The 13,087-nt window shown below is 36.8% G+C and overlaps 1 protein-coding gene across 1 annotated transcript; it reads right to left on the reverse strand.

Moving 5' to 3' along the window:
- Positions 1 to 7,435: 7,435 nt before the first annotated feature.
- LOC125848913 (pentatricopeptide repeat-containing protein At4g14850) lies at positions 7,436 to 10,610 on the reverse strand. The gene is made up of 2 exons (XM_049528877.1): positions 8,973 to 10,610; positions 7,436 to 8,287 (listed from the first exon to the last, which is right to left on the reverse strand). The coding sequence occupies exons 1-2, from the start codon at positions 10,568 to 10,570 to the stop codon at positions 7,822 to 7,824; spliced, it is 2,064 nt and encodes a 687-aa protein (XP_049384834.1). The 5' UTR covers positions 10,571 to 10,610; the 3' UTR covers positions 7,436 to 7,821.
- Between the last annotated feature and the right edge of the window lie 2,477 nt (positions 10,611 to 13,087).

Consider the following 13,087-nt stretch of genomic DNA (forward strand, 5'->3'; position numbering starts at 1 on the left):
AACTTCATTTTCTATCAATGGAACCAAGTTTGGCCTAAAACGCCTTTGAGCGTGCTTAACATGACGAGAACCATTTTTGAATGCCAACTGATGGATTGCTACTTTAGGATTCAAGCCAGACATTTCTTTATAACTCCAAGCGAAGACATCCCTATATTCTTTTAGTATGTTCATATAAGCAAATTCTTCACCCACTTCTAGAAAGGCACCTAAGTAAGTTGGCCTTGGGTCTTCATCAGTGCCAAGGTTAACTTCTTTCAAAGGATGTATTGTGATCTTTACTCCTTTTTCAAGTTCTGATGGAGCATATCCAACTTCTTCCTCTTCTAAAGGATCATTGTCATTGACAGATATATGACAACATCACACAATATCTTCTAAGTCTTCATCAATCTTCATTTGAGGCAAAGAATCATGCTCATTCTTGATTGAAACATGATATGAGGACCCTACAGTTTCTTCATCTTTCTCGTACTCCTTGGTGTAAACCACAGTGTGAACCTTTGCCTTTAGTTCCTCTTTACATGAAACCATAAGTTCCACTCGTTGCCTCATTCTAAAAGGAATCAACTTTTGAAATCCTTTCGAATCAAATGTGAAGTAGGCCTTGTAACTTTTAAATAACTTCTCAGATTTTTGTTATTCTCCTTTAATGGACATAACCTCTCAAACACAGAAGTTCTTGCAGTCGATTCGCCAAGTCGATCAAAGATGAAAGTATTTTTATTGGGAGTAGTGACCTCATCTTCAAAAGTTATATGGTTATTGCTTGCCCTTCTTATGGAGATGCGAATTGGTGGAGGTTGGCTATAGCCTATGCTTTCACGTGGTTACCTAACTGTATCTTCTGATGAGAGTTTCCCTAACATTGATGGCTCATTAGGGTTGTATCCAGCCTTCACAAGTAACTTGTAAGCACTGGGATTAAAACCTTCTCTTGTGCATTTTGTAAGGAGTGCCACATCTCACACTTGATTTTGAGAGATTGATTTTCCCTGCAGTTTCGAAGACAAGTTTATTGTATCGATCCATCTGATAGGAAGAGTTAACCCTCTCAATACATTTTCTTGAAGGTTAGATGATTGACCTTCTTCTTTCTTCACATTTGGCACATATCGAAGTCCCGAAGTCAGCTTCTTCTTTGAAGGCATAATCTTCCCTTCATTAAGAACTGGACAAAGTTCTTTAGTATCAACTTTACCTTTCGGACAGCCACATCGATTCTTTTGCTTGTGATCTTATCAGACTTGATTGATTTGACATCATTAGATTTTGTCCTTTTAACAACATAACTCTTTAAATAGAATTTTTCATCGGCAAAGTGCGTCTCAACTTCGGTGAAAGGATTATCATCTGCAACTATCTTCCTTTCAATCCCGCCTTCAAGATACTTCAAACATTGATAGTAAGAAGATGAGACAATTTTATTCTCGTGTACCCAAGGCCTGCCAAGTAATGTATTGTATGGAGTCTTTGCATAGAGCACATGCATCCATGCACTTGATCGCAAATCTTCCATGTGGATCTCTAATTTAATAGAGCCTATGGACCTCTGTCCCCCTTGATTGAATTCTTGTATAAATAGAGGACTTTCACTAAGTTCTTCAGTCGTGATGCCAAGTTCCTTCAATTTGTGGATAGGCAGAATGTTGACTCCAGATCCTTCATCTATTAAGATTCTATTTATCTTCTTCTCTAACACGTGACCCACCATATACAAAGGATGATTGTGTAGTGTTTCACCAAATAAAAGATCATTATTTGTAATTTGATTTTTGTATCACATGCATTTGTTTCTTGGAACAAGGTTCAATAGATTTTTCAGAAGATGAAGGAGACATCATTGACGAGATTTCCCTTGTTGCTTTTTCTTCGTCACTAGGAGACACTTTTGGTGAGGATTCACTCGTTGTTCCTTCTTTCTCAGTATGAGACACTCTTGTTGTTTCTTCTTTATCAGCATTGAAACATGATGCCTCGACATTGTTTTGAATAGACTTTGTGCAAAATAAACTTGTAAGAATTCCTCTAGAGTTATAGGACGTCGGGGTTTCTGGTAGTGATGCACCTCTAACTTTACCCTCTTTGGGCGCTTGATTGATTTTTGCTTCTCCAATTTCCTCACCATCTTCCTTCTAATCGGTTGCTCGAATAATTCTTTTCGAAAGCTTGACTTGTTGGGTCTTCTCCTAGTCACAAAAATCCTGCCTTCATCACCATCTATATCATCTTTAGATTTGTCTTGCTCTAATAAATCTTCTTCATGCTTTTCAAAGATATATATTTGGATCGGATCGAGCGAGCCAAATGTGATAGAGATTTGGTTAGAACTAGCCTTCTCATCATTAAGGACAATTTTCTTTTCGTTAACTAACCGCATTACTTTATCTTTGAAGACAAAACATTTTTCAAGAGGATGACTTACAAGTTTGTGATACTTGTAATAATTTGGGTCATCAGTTTTTCCAGCTTCATCAGGTCGCTTCATTTCTGGCAACTCAATGAGCTTTAACTCGAGCAACTCATCAAAAATCTTAGAAACGTCAGATTCCAAGAAGGGATACTTTTTTCCTTGCATCTCCCTTAGTGTCAACTTTTGATCCGTACGTGCTTGGAAAGTCGTTCTCATATTTTGCTTCATGCCTTCCGTCACAGTGAACTTCGCAGGCGACACATTAACAGTCATGGATTCTTTGTTGTCACTTCTGGGCACAAATTTGCTCCATCTCTTGGGGTCCTGCTTGTCTCTTCCTTTGCGAGGATCATGGACAAAAGTCATATCTTTTCCAGTGGAGGACATGCTCAACTCCATATCATGAGCGCGATAGCTAGATCTTCGAAGGATTTTGATTTTATTCCTTGCAAGATGTAAAGAAGCTCGCAGTGCATTCCTTGGATACATATTTCGATTGCAGAAGCTTCACTAAGCCTATCCTTCCTTTGGTGAGTATTCGTGAGTTCTATCATGCTCACCGTGCACCTTGTGCTATAGAAGCGATTAAGAAACTCGTGCTCTAGTTTCTCCCAACTATCAATAGAATTAGGCTCGAGATCCGTGTACCAAGCAAATGCATTTTCTTTTAGAGAGCGGACAAACTATTTGACAAGATGTTCTCCATAGGTTCCATCATTATTACATGTCTCCACAAAGTGTGCAACATGTTATTTTGGATTTCCTTTACCCTCAAATTGTTGAAATTTGGGAGGTTGATAACCATCAGACATTTTGAAGTTATCAATTCTAGCAGTGTATGGCTTAGCATACATATGAGAAGACTTGGTGGAGACTTCATACTTATCTTTGATAGTGCCTTCAATGAACTTCTTCAAGCGATCGAGTGGGATCATTCCTTCAGAAGAAATTGACATCTCATTAACAAGCGGTGCTTTCTTCGCAGGATCTCCGATCTTTTGAACTTCAACACCCTTTCCAGGCGCATTCAAATTATCAATTCGAGACTCTTGGTATTGTACATGCTTTGTCAATCCTTCAACCAACTTCGTCAGATTTGCGAGTTGTTCCTCAGGAGAGGAAGCAACAGTCACCATCATTTGCATGATCATTGGAGATGTAAGATAGTAGCATGGATTGTTGCGTTAGTTAATCTTCAGCGGACTCATGTTACACGATTCATGTGGAGATGATTTATTAGTTGAATCATAGTTCTCCCTTGTGGTAGAGTTCTTGGATGTAACATCTCACACCTAGAAACGACTATAAAAAGTTTAAAATATGAAAATATTGATTTTTTGAAAAGAATAAGGAAATTCGGAATTTTTTCTCTAAGTTAAGAAAGTGAGTTTTTTTTCAAACGGCCATTACTCCTAGCTCAAGATGAGTTAGGAGCAGCTCTTGATATGATTGGAAAGCCCTTGGAGAGATATTTCCAACGCCGCTAAGTTTGCGTGATTTCTATATCATATGAGTGAGATATGCCTTTCGAAAGTTGGGCTGTTGGATTGAGGAAAGTCCCAATCCGGAGTTAGGGAAGGGAAAAGTAGTCTTTTCTCTAATTTATTTCTTAATTCGTTTTTAGGGATTTATTGGGGTAAAATCTTATTTTGGTCAGATTAGTAAAATTAAATTCACGCTTAGGGCTTGGAGAAAAGAGAAAGGAAGAAAGAAAGGGAGAAAAGCCAAGATTTCGCCAAGAACGTCAAGCGTTTGGAGTGGAATTCATCGGGGATAATCCCTATTAAGGTATGTGAGATCACATAAGTGTTGGGTTAGTTCACCCACACGCCAAACTTGTTTCAATTCAGCAAATTTGGAGTTGTTTGAATGTTAAGAAAGTGAAGTTATTGAAGAACATTGTTGAATTCTTGTTGGTTAATTTTTGTATGCCTAGTGTTGATTTGATTCATGTTTCCTGGTTGTTTTCCGAGTTAAATCTATTGGGTATTGAGGGTACTAATGATCCTAAGTGTTTGGGGAAAGAACCATGGAAGTTAGGAGGGTTTATAGATGAAAAACAGAGAAGAAAAATCATCAAAAACCTGGGAAAGGGAGTGGGGCGTCGCACCAGCCAGCGCCACCCAAAAGGGGATCTGAAGTTCATCCCTTGGGGTGATGCGCCAGCCAGCGCGCCCCAGCAGCTCCTCTGAAGTTTAAGGGCTGGTTCCCCGCGCTTCTCAGAGCTCTAGGGATGCCGTTCTCCCCATTTCCCCCCACCTTTTCGTACTAGTTCCTAAGTGATGTACCTATGTTTCCTAGTTGATTCTAACACTCTAAGGTACATCTGAACATCATGAAATCATCCATAAACATGAGATCATGAACCTTGAATCCATAATCCAATTCAAGGAAAGTTAAGATCAAAGTCAAGAGAAGTAAAAGTCAAGTCAAGATAAGTTCTTAGAGTTTTTCAAAAGTCTTTTCAAAATGTTTTAACTTTGTTTTAAGACTTAAAGTTCAAGTTGAGTAAGGAGTAAAGAGTAAAGTTTGAAGTTCATTTCTTCAAAAGTATATGGGGACTAAGTATTCCCAAAGAGATTTAAAATGTTTTCACATTTAAATAAGAACGGAAACTGAGATTTCCAAAGAGCCTTTGGGCTAATTTTCAGAAAAAGTAATCGCTTTCTAAATGATGCAAGAGGGGAAACTTTGATTTCCAAGATAGCCTTTGAGCTAAGTTTTTGAGCACTAATCTCAAATTACAGAAGAAGTATGTTTTTAAAACATAAGAGCCAGTATATTTTGGGAGTAGTATTGAGCACCGAATTGGGGACAAACATGAGTTTAGATAACTCACGTCCCTATAGAACCATGTAGCCACCATGGGTAGAAAAGGGTCATAATTTTTAGATGAATCCTTTTCGAAATAGACTAGTGGATCCATTAGGCAGTTCAGGTTCTATACCTTTGGCCGGGTATAGGATGCGCTGGCAGCGTGAGGTAGATCGTTGTATCATCACTATAGCTCTTATGTGATGGTTGTCGGTTAGAGAAACTCCCACAGAAGTTATTGTATTTTTATATACATCAGTTTATTGTATTTTTACATACATTTCAGAGTTGTTGTATCATTGTATTTACATAGAGTTGACATCATGTTTTTAAACAATTTTTCTTTATATTGCACTTGTTTAAACTGCTTTATATTGAAATGAGTTCAGTAAGTATTCATGAGTTGAGAAGAGCCAAGGTAAGTGTTTCTTTCAAATTCCCTTTCAAGCCTATGTTTATTAGCATTCCAACTCGCATACTCGTACATTCAATGTACTGATGCCAGTTGACTGCATCTTATTATGATGCAAATACAGGTAACTAGGATCGGCATTCCAACGCACCGTTGATCTAGTGAGCAGTTCAGAGTCAGTCGGTGAGCCTCTTTGCATTCCAGATGACTCCTTTTTATTGCTTTCTAGTTAGTTCATTAGGATGTTGTGGGGGTTGTCCCAACATCCATCTAAGTTGTTTTAGAGGCTTCATAGATAGTCATATGTTATTCCTTTGAATCTTTTCATTATCCTTTCTTATTGTTAAGACTTGGGTTGCCACTTTTGGCCAAGTTGAATGTTTAATCTTTAAAACATTCTCAGTTATTTTATTATTCAGTTCAGTTAAATTCATTGATCATTATAGATATGAATATTGTCTTCAGCTGAGTTAAGTAAGTTAGACCCAGGGTTCGCTTGGGGCCAGCAATGGTCTTTGAGTGCCAGTCCCGCCCAGGGTGTAGGCGCGGGGCGTGACATTGGAACCGGATTGCTCAAGTAGAGCCAATGTCTTCTTGATCTTTTTAGCAACACTGCTTCCACCTTCTAAAACATTTGTGGAGGAACTTGCTCATTTTGGAGTCGAAGACCCAAAAATAGGAGTTGGTGCAGACGACATTTGAAGTGCATGTTGTCCTAGCGTAGAAGCCTTGCTTCTCGTAACAGCTCCGAAACTTCCAAAGGTAACATCAAGAATGCCTTCAACTTCAGTAGAGAACTTGGAGCTAGTGGCCTTAGAGGTAGTTGATCGAGAGTTGTTCTTCATGGAAGTCATCTCAATATTCTTTGATGCTTGAAAAGTTGAGATGAGAGGTAGAGATTGTCACACTGGGCGTGTCAGAATTTGTAGACGGTAAAATTTGCGTCGAGAAAATAATAATCAAGAACGGAAAAATATCGCAACAATCGTATTTATTATTTCAAAGTGCGAGTGCTACAATCTCTATTATTCTTCTGAATTCGCCTTTTCAAATATAAATTCAAGGGCTCTTGAGCTTGATCTTGAATTTGTCTTGAACTTGATCTTAGATTCAAGGGCTTTAAAGCTTGTTATTGAATCTTCGATGAACTTGAACTTTATCTTGATCTTAACTTTAACTTGAATTCAAGGGCTTCGAGCTTGTTCTTGAATCCGATGGTCTTGATCTTGATCGTTCTTGAACTTGAATGCTTGAATTCTTAAACTTGTAGCTTATAGAGAGTTTTATGGCGTTTGTACCACGGGTTTTCTCTAGCTTCTTGTTTAGAATTTTCTGTCTCTTTTCTGAATTATGAGGACCCCTATTTATAGTTTTAGAATAGAGGAGTTGCGATTGAAAAATGATTCCCTTAAGCCAATCAGATTTAAGTGACGTGGCCTATGAACTTTATGACGGGCTTGTCATCTTTGACACATGTCATGATCCTATTAGCTTCTTGTTTGACTTGGCATGCCGCGCCATTTGCCACGTGGCACCAAAAGAATGAGCCTCTAGGATAAGATGACATTGGACTTAGCAAATTAAGCTCATCTATTGTAGTGCAAATCAATTAATTTTGACTTTAATTAAATCCATATTTATTGGACTTGAATAATTAGCCTAATTATATTAATCCATTATTTACTTGGACTAATATATTCATGAATTTAATATAATCTGAATCATTTTATAAATTTATATTTAATAAATTTTAAATATTACAGTCAACACTATTTATAGGGGAATAATTCTTTCTCGCAATGAATAGGAAGATAGTGGGGTGGTTAATTAGGTAGATAAATGAGTTAGAGGTTACACAAGTTACTAGGTATAATGATAGAATAAAGAAAGAAATAATGAGAGAGGCAACAAATGCCATCACCGTGCAAATGTAATGCTGCGGAGAAAAGTAACATCTAAGGCACTAAATAATACACAATAAAGACTAGCAGGGGATGGTGAACCTTGTATGCAATTCCAGCTTGGCCTTGAAAGTGAAGAAAAATTATGGAGGTGATATCTTCTAGTTCAGATCCTCATTCCGAACATCACTCCTATTGCTGCAGTAGTATCACGAGTGCAACTCAATGCCTGGATCAATGGCAAGGAGCATCCAGAATTCTCTGGAATGCTTAAACTAGATTCACCAATAATCTCTACATGAGCACTGGTAGTCCTTGAAGGAATGAAAGCGGTTGTTATCTCTTACAATAATTTCTCTACCAGTAATGCCCGAGATGAACTTTATTGCTCTATGGCAATCCACACAGACCCTCAGGTTTTTTGTTATCCTTATTGGGACTCCAGGAGGGATAGCAATGAGACCAAATGCAAGTGCAATTTTCTCACTGTGATGCCAAACTTCTGATTCCTTTTCTTCCTCCTCTAAGTCGTATAGCGCAGAATTTGTGTCGGCAATATAACCTTCTGCTTTCATATCTCTCCTTAACTTGGCCAGCATTGCTTGAATCTCTGGGTATCTCTCATGAGTTGTATCCTTTGCTTGGAAAATATGGATAGAATTCTTTGCAGATATCCAACTGATTCCGGCCCCTTTTGTGATGCCAACATCCTTCATCTCCTTTCTGACAAGATTAGCCTCATCCCACCTGCAGTTACCTCTTATGATAAATAGGTATTGGAAGAAGGCAAACTTATATAACAAAGATAATCTACAACTACTCAACTTGCAGTCTATAGATAGAAGTGCCCATTTATCTAAAGGTATAAGCATGATCCCCTACCCTCTCCTTCCAAGCCAAAGTTGATACAAAAATACTATTAATGCAAATGTGTGGAATACAAATGAGGATAGAGGAAGAAAGATTTCCTAAATCCAGCTGCAGTAGTAACACAAAGAAAAGAACTTTACATATGATCCTTCAAGGGGTTAGAGCAACCCTTCACAATTTAAAATCTCATGCAATGTTTCTGCAGTATCTATAGTTAAATGTAGCAGTACTTAAATTGTCTAAATACGTTTATTTATAAGGCATCAATAATAAAATGAGCATAGATTAACAGGCCCTCTGCTCTCCAGGGATAGGTTCACAGTAAGTATAATTGGACCGTGTAACAGAATAACAAGAATGCCTAAAAAAGATTAAGCAATTAAAGTGACTGGTTGAAAACAGAATTACTGAACAATATATTGAGGAGGAGCTTTCAAAGTCGGTATCTATACGCATATTAACTTGGTAAAAAAGAAAGAACATTGACTGCCATATGGTGATCTTGTTGCATGCAATAAGAAATTCAAGGACTATCTTAGTGAAACAAAGAACTTAAGGTCACCTTCCAGTAGCAGCAAACATATTAGAAAGAATGACATGGTTTCCAGAGTCCAAAGGATCAAGTCGAAACAAATTGTCTGCCGCAACCTTCCCTAGTTCAGGTTTTCCATGAACTCTACAAGCCCCTAAAAGAGCTCCCCAGACTGATACTGTAGGTGGAACAGGCATTTTCTTGATAAAGTCGTATGCACGCTCCACCAAACCAGCCCTTCCAAGTATGTCCACAACACATGCATAATGCTCTGGCCCTGGTTCAATCCCATACTTCTTCTGCATAGATTCAAAGATATCCATGCCTATTTTAACAGCTCCAGCCCTACTACAAGCTGTCAATACACAAACAAATGTCACATAACTAGGCACCACATTATGGCTTTCACTAGTCATCTCCTCAAACAAACTCAATGCCATATCTGCACACCCTTGATGAGCATAACCACCCATTACTGCATTCCAAGTTATCAAATTCCTCTCGGGCATTTCATAAAAGGAGCTCTCACAATTATCTATGATACCACATTTCCCATACATGTCAACAAGTGCACTGCCAACAAATACGTTATGCTCGATACAAGCCTTTACTGCAAGACCATGAATAGACCTCCCCAGCTCAAGCACTGCCATTCCTGCACAAGCACTAAGCACACTTGAAAGCATGAATTCAGTTGGCTTAATACCTTCCTTCCTTGCCTTAAGAAACAGCATAAAAGCGTTATCCCATATATCATTCTGTTCATACACTGCCAACATGGTGCACCATGATACACCATTACGCACATTTATCTCATTGAAAACTAGCTCTGAATACTTCACCTGGTGACATTTTCCATAAAAATCAACCATTCCATTTAGAACAGAGACATCTGACCCAAAGCCAAATCGAATAACATAACCATGCAACTGCTGCCCAAGCTTCAAATACAAACCATCCGAGCAAGCATTCAAAAACACACAAAAAGTAATAGAATTAGGTGGCTCTTCACCTAGTCTTAATAGCTCAACAAATTTTAGAGAGGCATCGTAAGGCCTTCCGTCAAGCACGGAATTAGAAATACAAGCGTTCCACGTTGCAATATTCCTGTGAGGCATTTCATCAAACATCTTCTGCGCATATTCCCGCAGACCGTTTTTACAGTACATATCGAATGCGCTACAGCCAACGAACACATCGTTAATGAAGCTACCTTTCAGTGCCAGTGCATGAAGCTGCTGGCCCATGAGGGGGTAATGCAAGAAAGCGGAAGCTTTGAAAAGGCAAGGGAATGTGAAGTCATTGGGTTGAACAGACTGTCGGCGCATGTCAGAGAAATGTAAAAGGGCAGAAGTAAAATGGCCATTTTGAACGGAGCCAGCAATGAGAGCGGTCCAAGTGACGACGGAACGAAAACGGGGCGGAGTGAGTGAAAGAAGGAGTTGAGCTGAGTTGGGGGAATCAAGTTTGGAGTAGAAGTTGATGAGATGGTTAGAGAGGAAAGGTGGAAAAGGGGATTCAATAGTTCTGATGATATGCGCATGAACAGCTCGACCCAGAAGAAGCGATTGAGTTGATAAGGCCGATTCAATCAGCCATCCAAGAGCGTTGGCGCTCAGCAAGGGCATCCACTCCCTACTTTGCCACGCCAATGTTCTATAATTTAAAAAACTTTTTGAATCATTCAATAAGGGTGATAAATATAGGAAAGGATCCTTGATTACTACATATTTGGTATATTACTCTGTCTATTTCTTTTCTAAAGTAATTATCTTATCATTTTTTGTTTCTTCTATTTGTTGTATTTCTAGTTTTGCTTGTTGTCTAATAATTTCTATCTCTTTTTTTCTGTCTATTTCTTCATTTTCTTTAGTTATTCGTACCATGACTGTTAGACTATCTTCTAATCTTACTGTTTCTTTTTCATATCATTCTTCTTAATTCAATTATTTTTATATTTTTTAGAATACATAAAATCAGTGTTTCATAAGCTAATATCATTGCATCATGTAGATAAGTAGTCATATTAATGATCTGCTGTTTAATCAATAATTCCCTTATATCATATGCATAATAAATATTATTCATATTAGATTACTATAAACTAGAAGTATGTTATTAGGCATTAAAAGCTTTATCATAATATTCTTTCCTTAAGGGTATTAGTCTAATTATTTCTCTTATATTTTCTAGTATGTACTCTATGTATTGTATATTTTGGGTTCTTTGATATATTTATATATTTTCTTTTATTAGATCTCTTAGTAAAGTTATTTTCTTCAATAGTTTCTTGCCAATATTGAAAGTATTCGTAATTTATCATTAGTCTGAGTATTCTAATTCTAGATCGCAAATATTAATTCGTTCTAGGTCTATATCTGTTTCATTTATTTTGTCTATTTCATACCATGTTTGAGTTGCTAGTTCTAGTTCTTCTAAGTCAAATATTTTTTCCCATATCATTCTTCTTAATTCAATTATTTTTATATTTTTTAGAATATATAAAATCAGTGTTTCATAAGTTAATATCATTTCATCATGTAGATAAGTAGTCATATTAATGATCTGCTGTTTAATCAATAAATCCCTTATATCATATGCATAATAAACATTATTCATATTAGATTACTATAAACTAGATTACTCAACCATGTCCTCCTGTCACTATTAACATCGTACTTTCAGAGGTACTCCCTTCCTAACAGCGCCTCAACTCTGTTTACTCCCCTCACGGCTTCCTCGCCTATGGTTTCAACTTTAGGATGACATAGTCTGAAAGTTTTTCCTTTTTTCCTCATGTTAACAAACTAGAAAACATGCTTCAAATAATTCTAGTATATAATAACTAGTATGAACTTATTTAATCATGCTATGATATTCAGGAATTAATAGATTTAGCTATGCATAATCATAAATAGATATACCTGTTTTTCTATGAGATCTGGTATATTTTGCTTCATAGCTTAGATTAAAAGTTGATATTTATTTATTTGAGAGTATTACAAAGAGGATTGCTTTCCGTCGAGAAAGTCTTGCCTTAGATGTGCCTAATGGCTCTCTATTTATACAAGTAGAGATGCTTCTACTTACTTTACATCTGTCCTATACACTTTCTAATTTACACCTGTCCTACTACTTTAATAATGCATACTACTTTAGACATGTCTATCCACTAATTTACATACTTTAATTACATCTGTCCTACTACTTTAATAATGCATACTACTTTACACATGTCTATCCACTAATTTACATACTTTAATTATTCCTACTCTACTAACCTGCTTTTACAATAAGACGAACAACTTTAATTTTTCTTTTTATCTTCTCTTTTCATCTTGTCAATCTTGCTTTTTATCTTGTCTGGTGGCTCTTTATTCTAGCTGGACAACTGAAATTACATTATCTTCTCCATAGCACTTCGAGCATTGATGATCTGGGTATCTGTGTCCAATAGTTTTGCAATAGTTTGTCATTATCTCTGGTGAAATAAAATTCCTTCGTATTGCTCCTATAGTTGGTTGTTGTTCTGGTTTTAATAAACTTAATATCCATTGTCGTATTTCTTCCATATCTGCTTCTCTGATTTCTTTGGAATTTGAATATATCATAGTTTGTTCTCTTGCATAGTAGCTCCATACTGAATTGTTGTTAACTCGTTCAAAATAGTAGCTATTCCAATAATCCGCTTTCTTGCATAAAGTTTCAGTATCTCTATCTTTTATATCTCGTCTTGTTGTTCTATTTTTTCTGGTATTATCATTTCTTTGGTTAATCCGATTTTTATGACTTGGATGATAGATTTAATTTCATCATACAATATTTCTGCTGGTGCTGAATAGAACTTTATATAAAAAAGTGTTCCTTTAGTTATCCTTTTGTAGTGCATAAATGCTTTATGTAACTCTGGTATCGTAGATATTTCATCTCCTGTTTGGGTATATACGGTACTTAACAATCCATTGTTGTAGCAAGTTCCTACTAGATTTGTACTTGTTCCTGGTTGTACAATCAACTTATTATATCCCTGTAGGTTTTGTGTAATGTAATCTTCATGGGTTTTTTTTGTATTTTTGGATCTTGGATTTTGGTTTAGAAAGGTCTGTATTTCGTGGATGTTCTCTATGTAGGCTCTGGTTATATGA

The sequence above is a fragment of the Solanum stenotomum genome, chromosome 12 (assembly GCF_019186545.1).
Source record: "Solanum stenotomum isolate F172 chromosome 12, ASM1918654v1, whole genome shotgun sequence".
Lineage (NCBI taxonomy): Eukaryota > Viridiplantae > Streptophyta > Magnoliopsida > Solanales > Solanaceae > Solanum > Solanum stenotomum.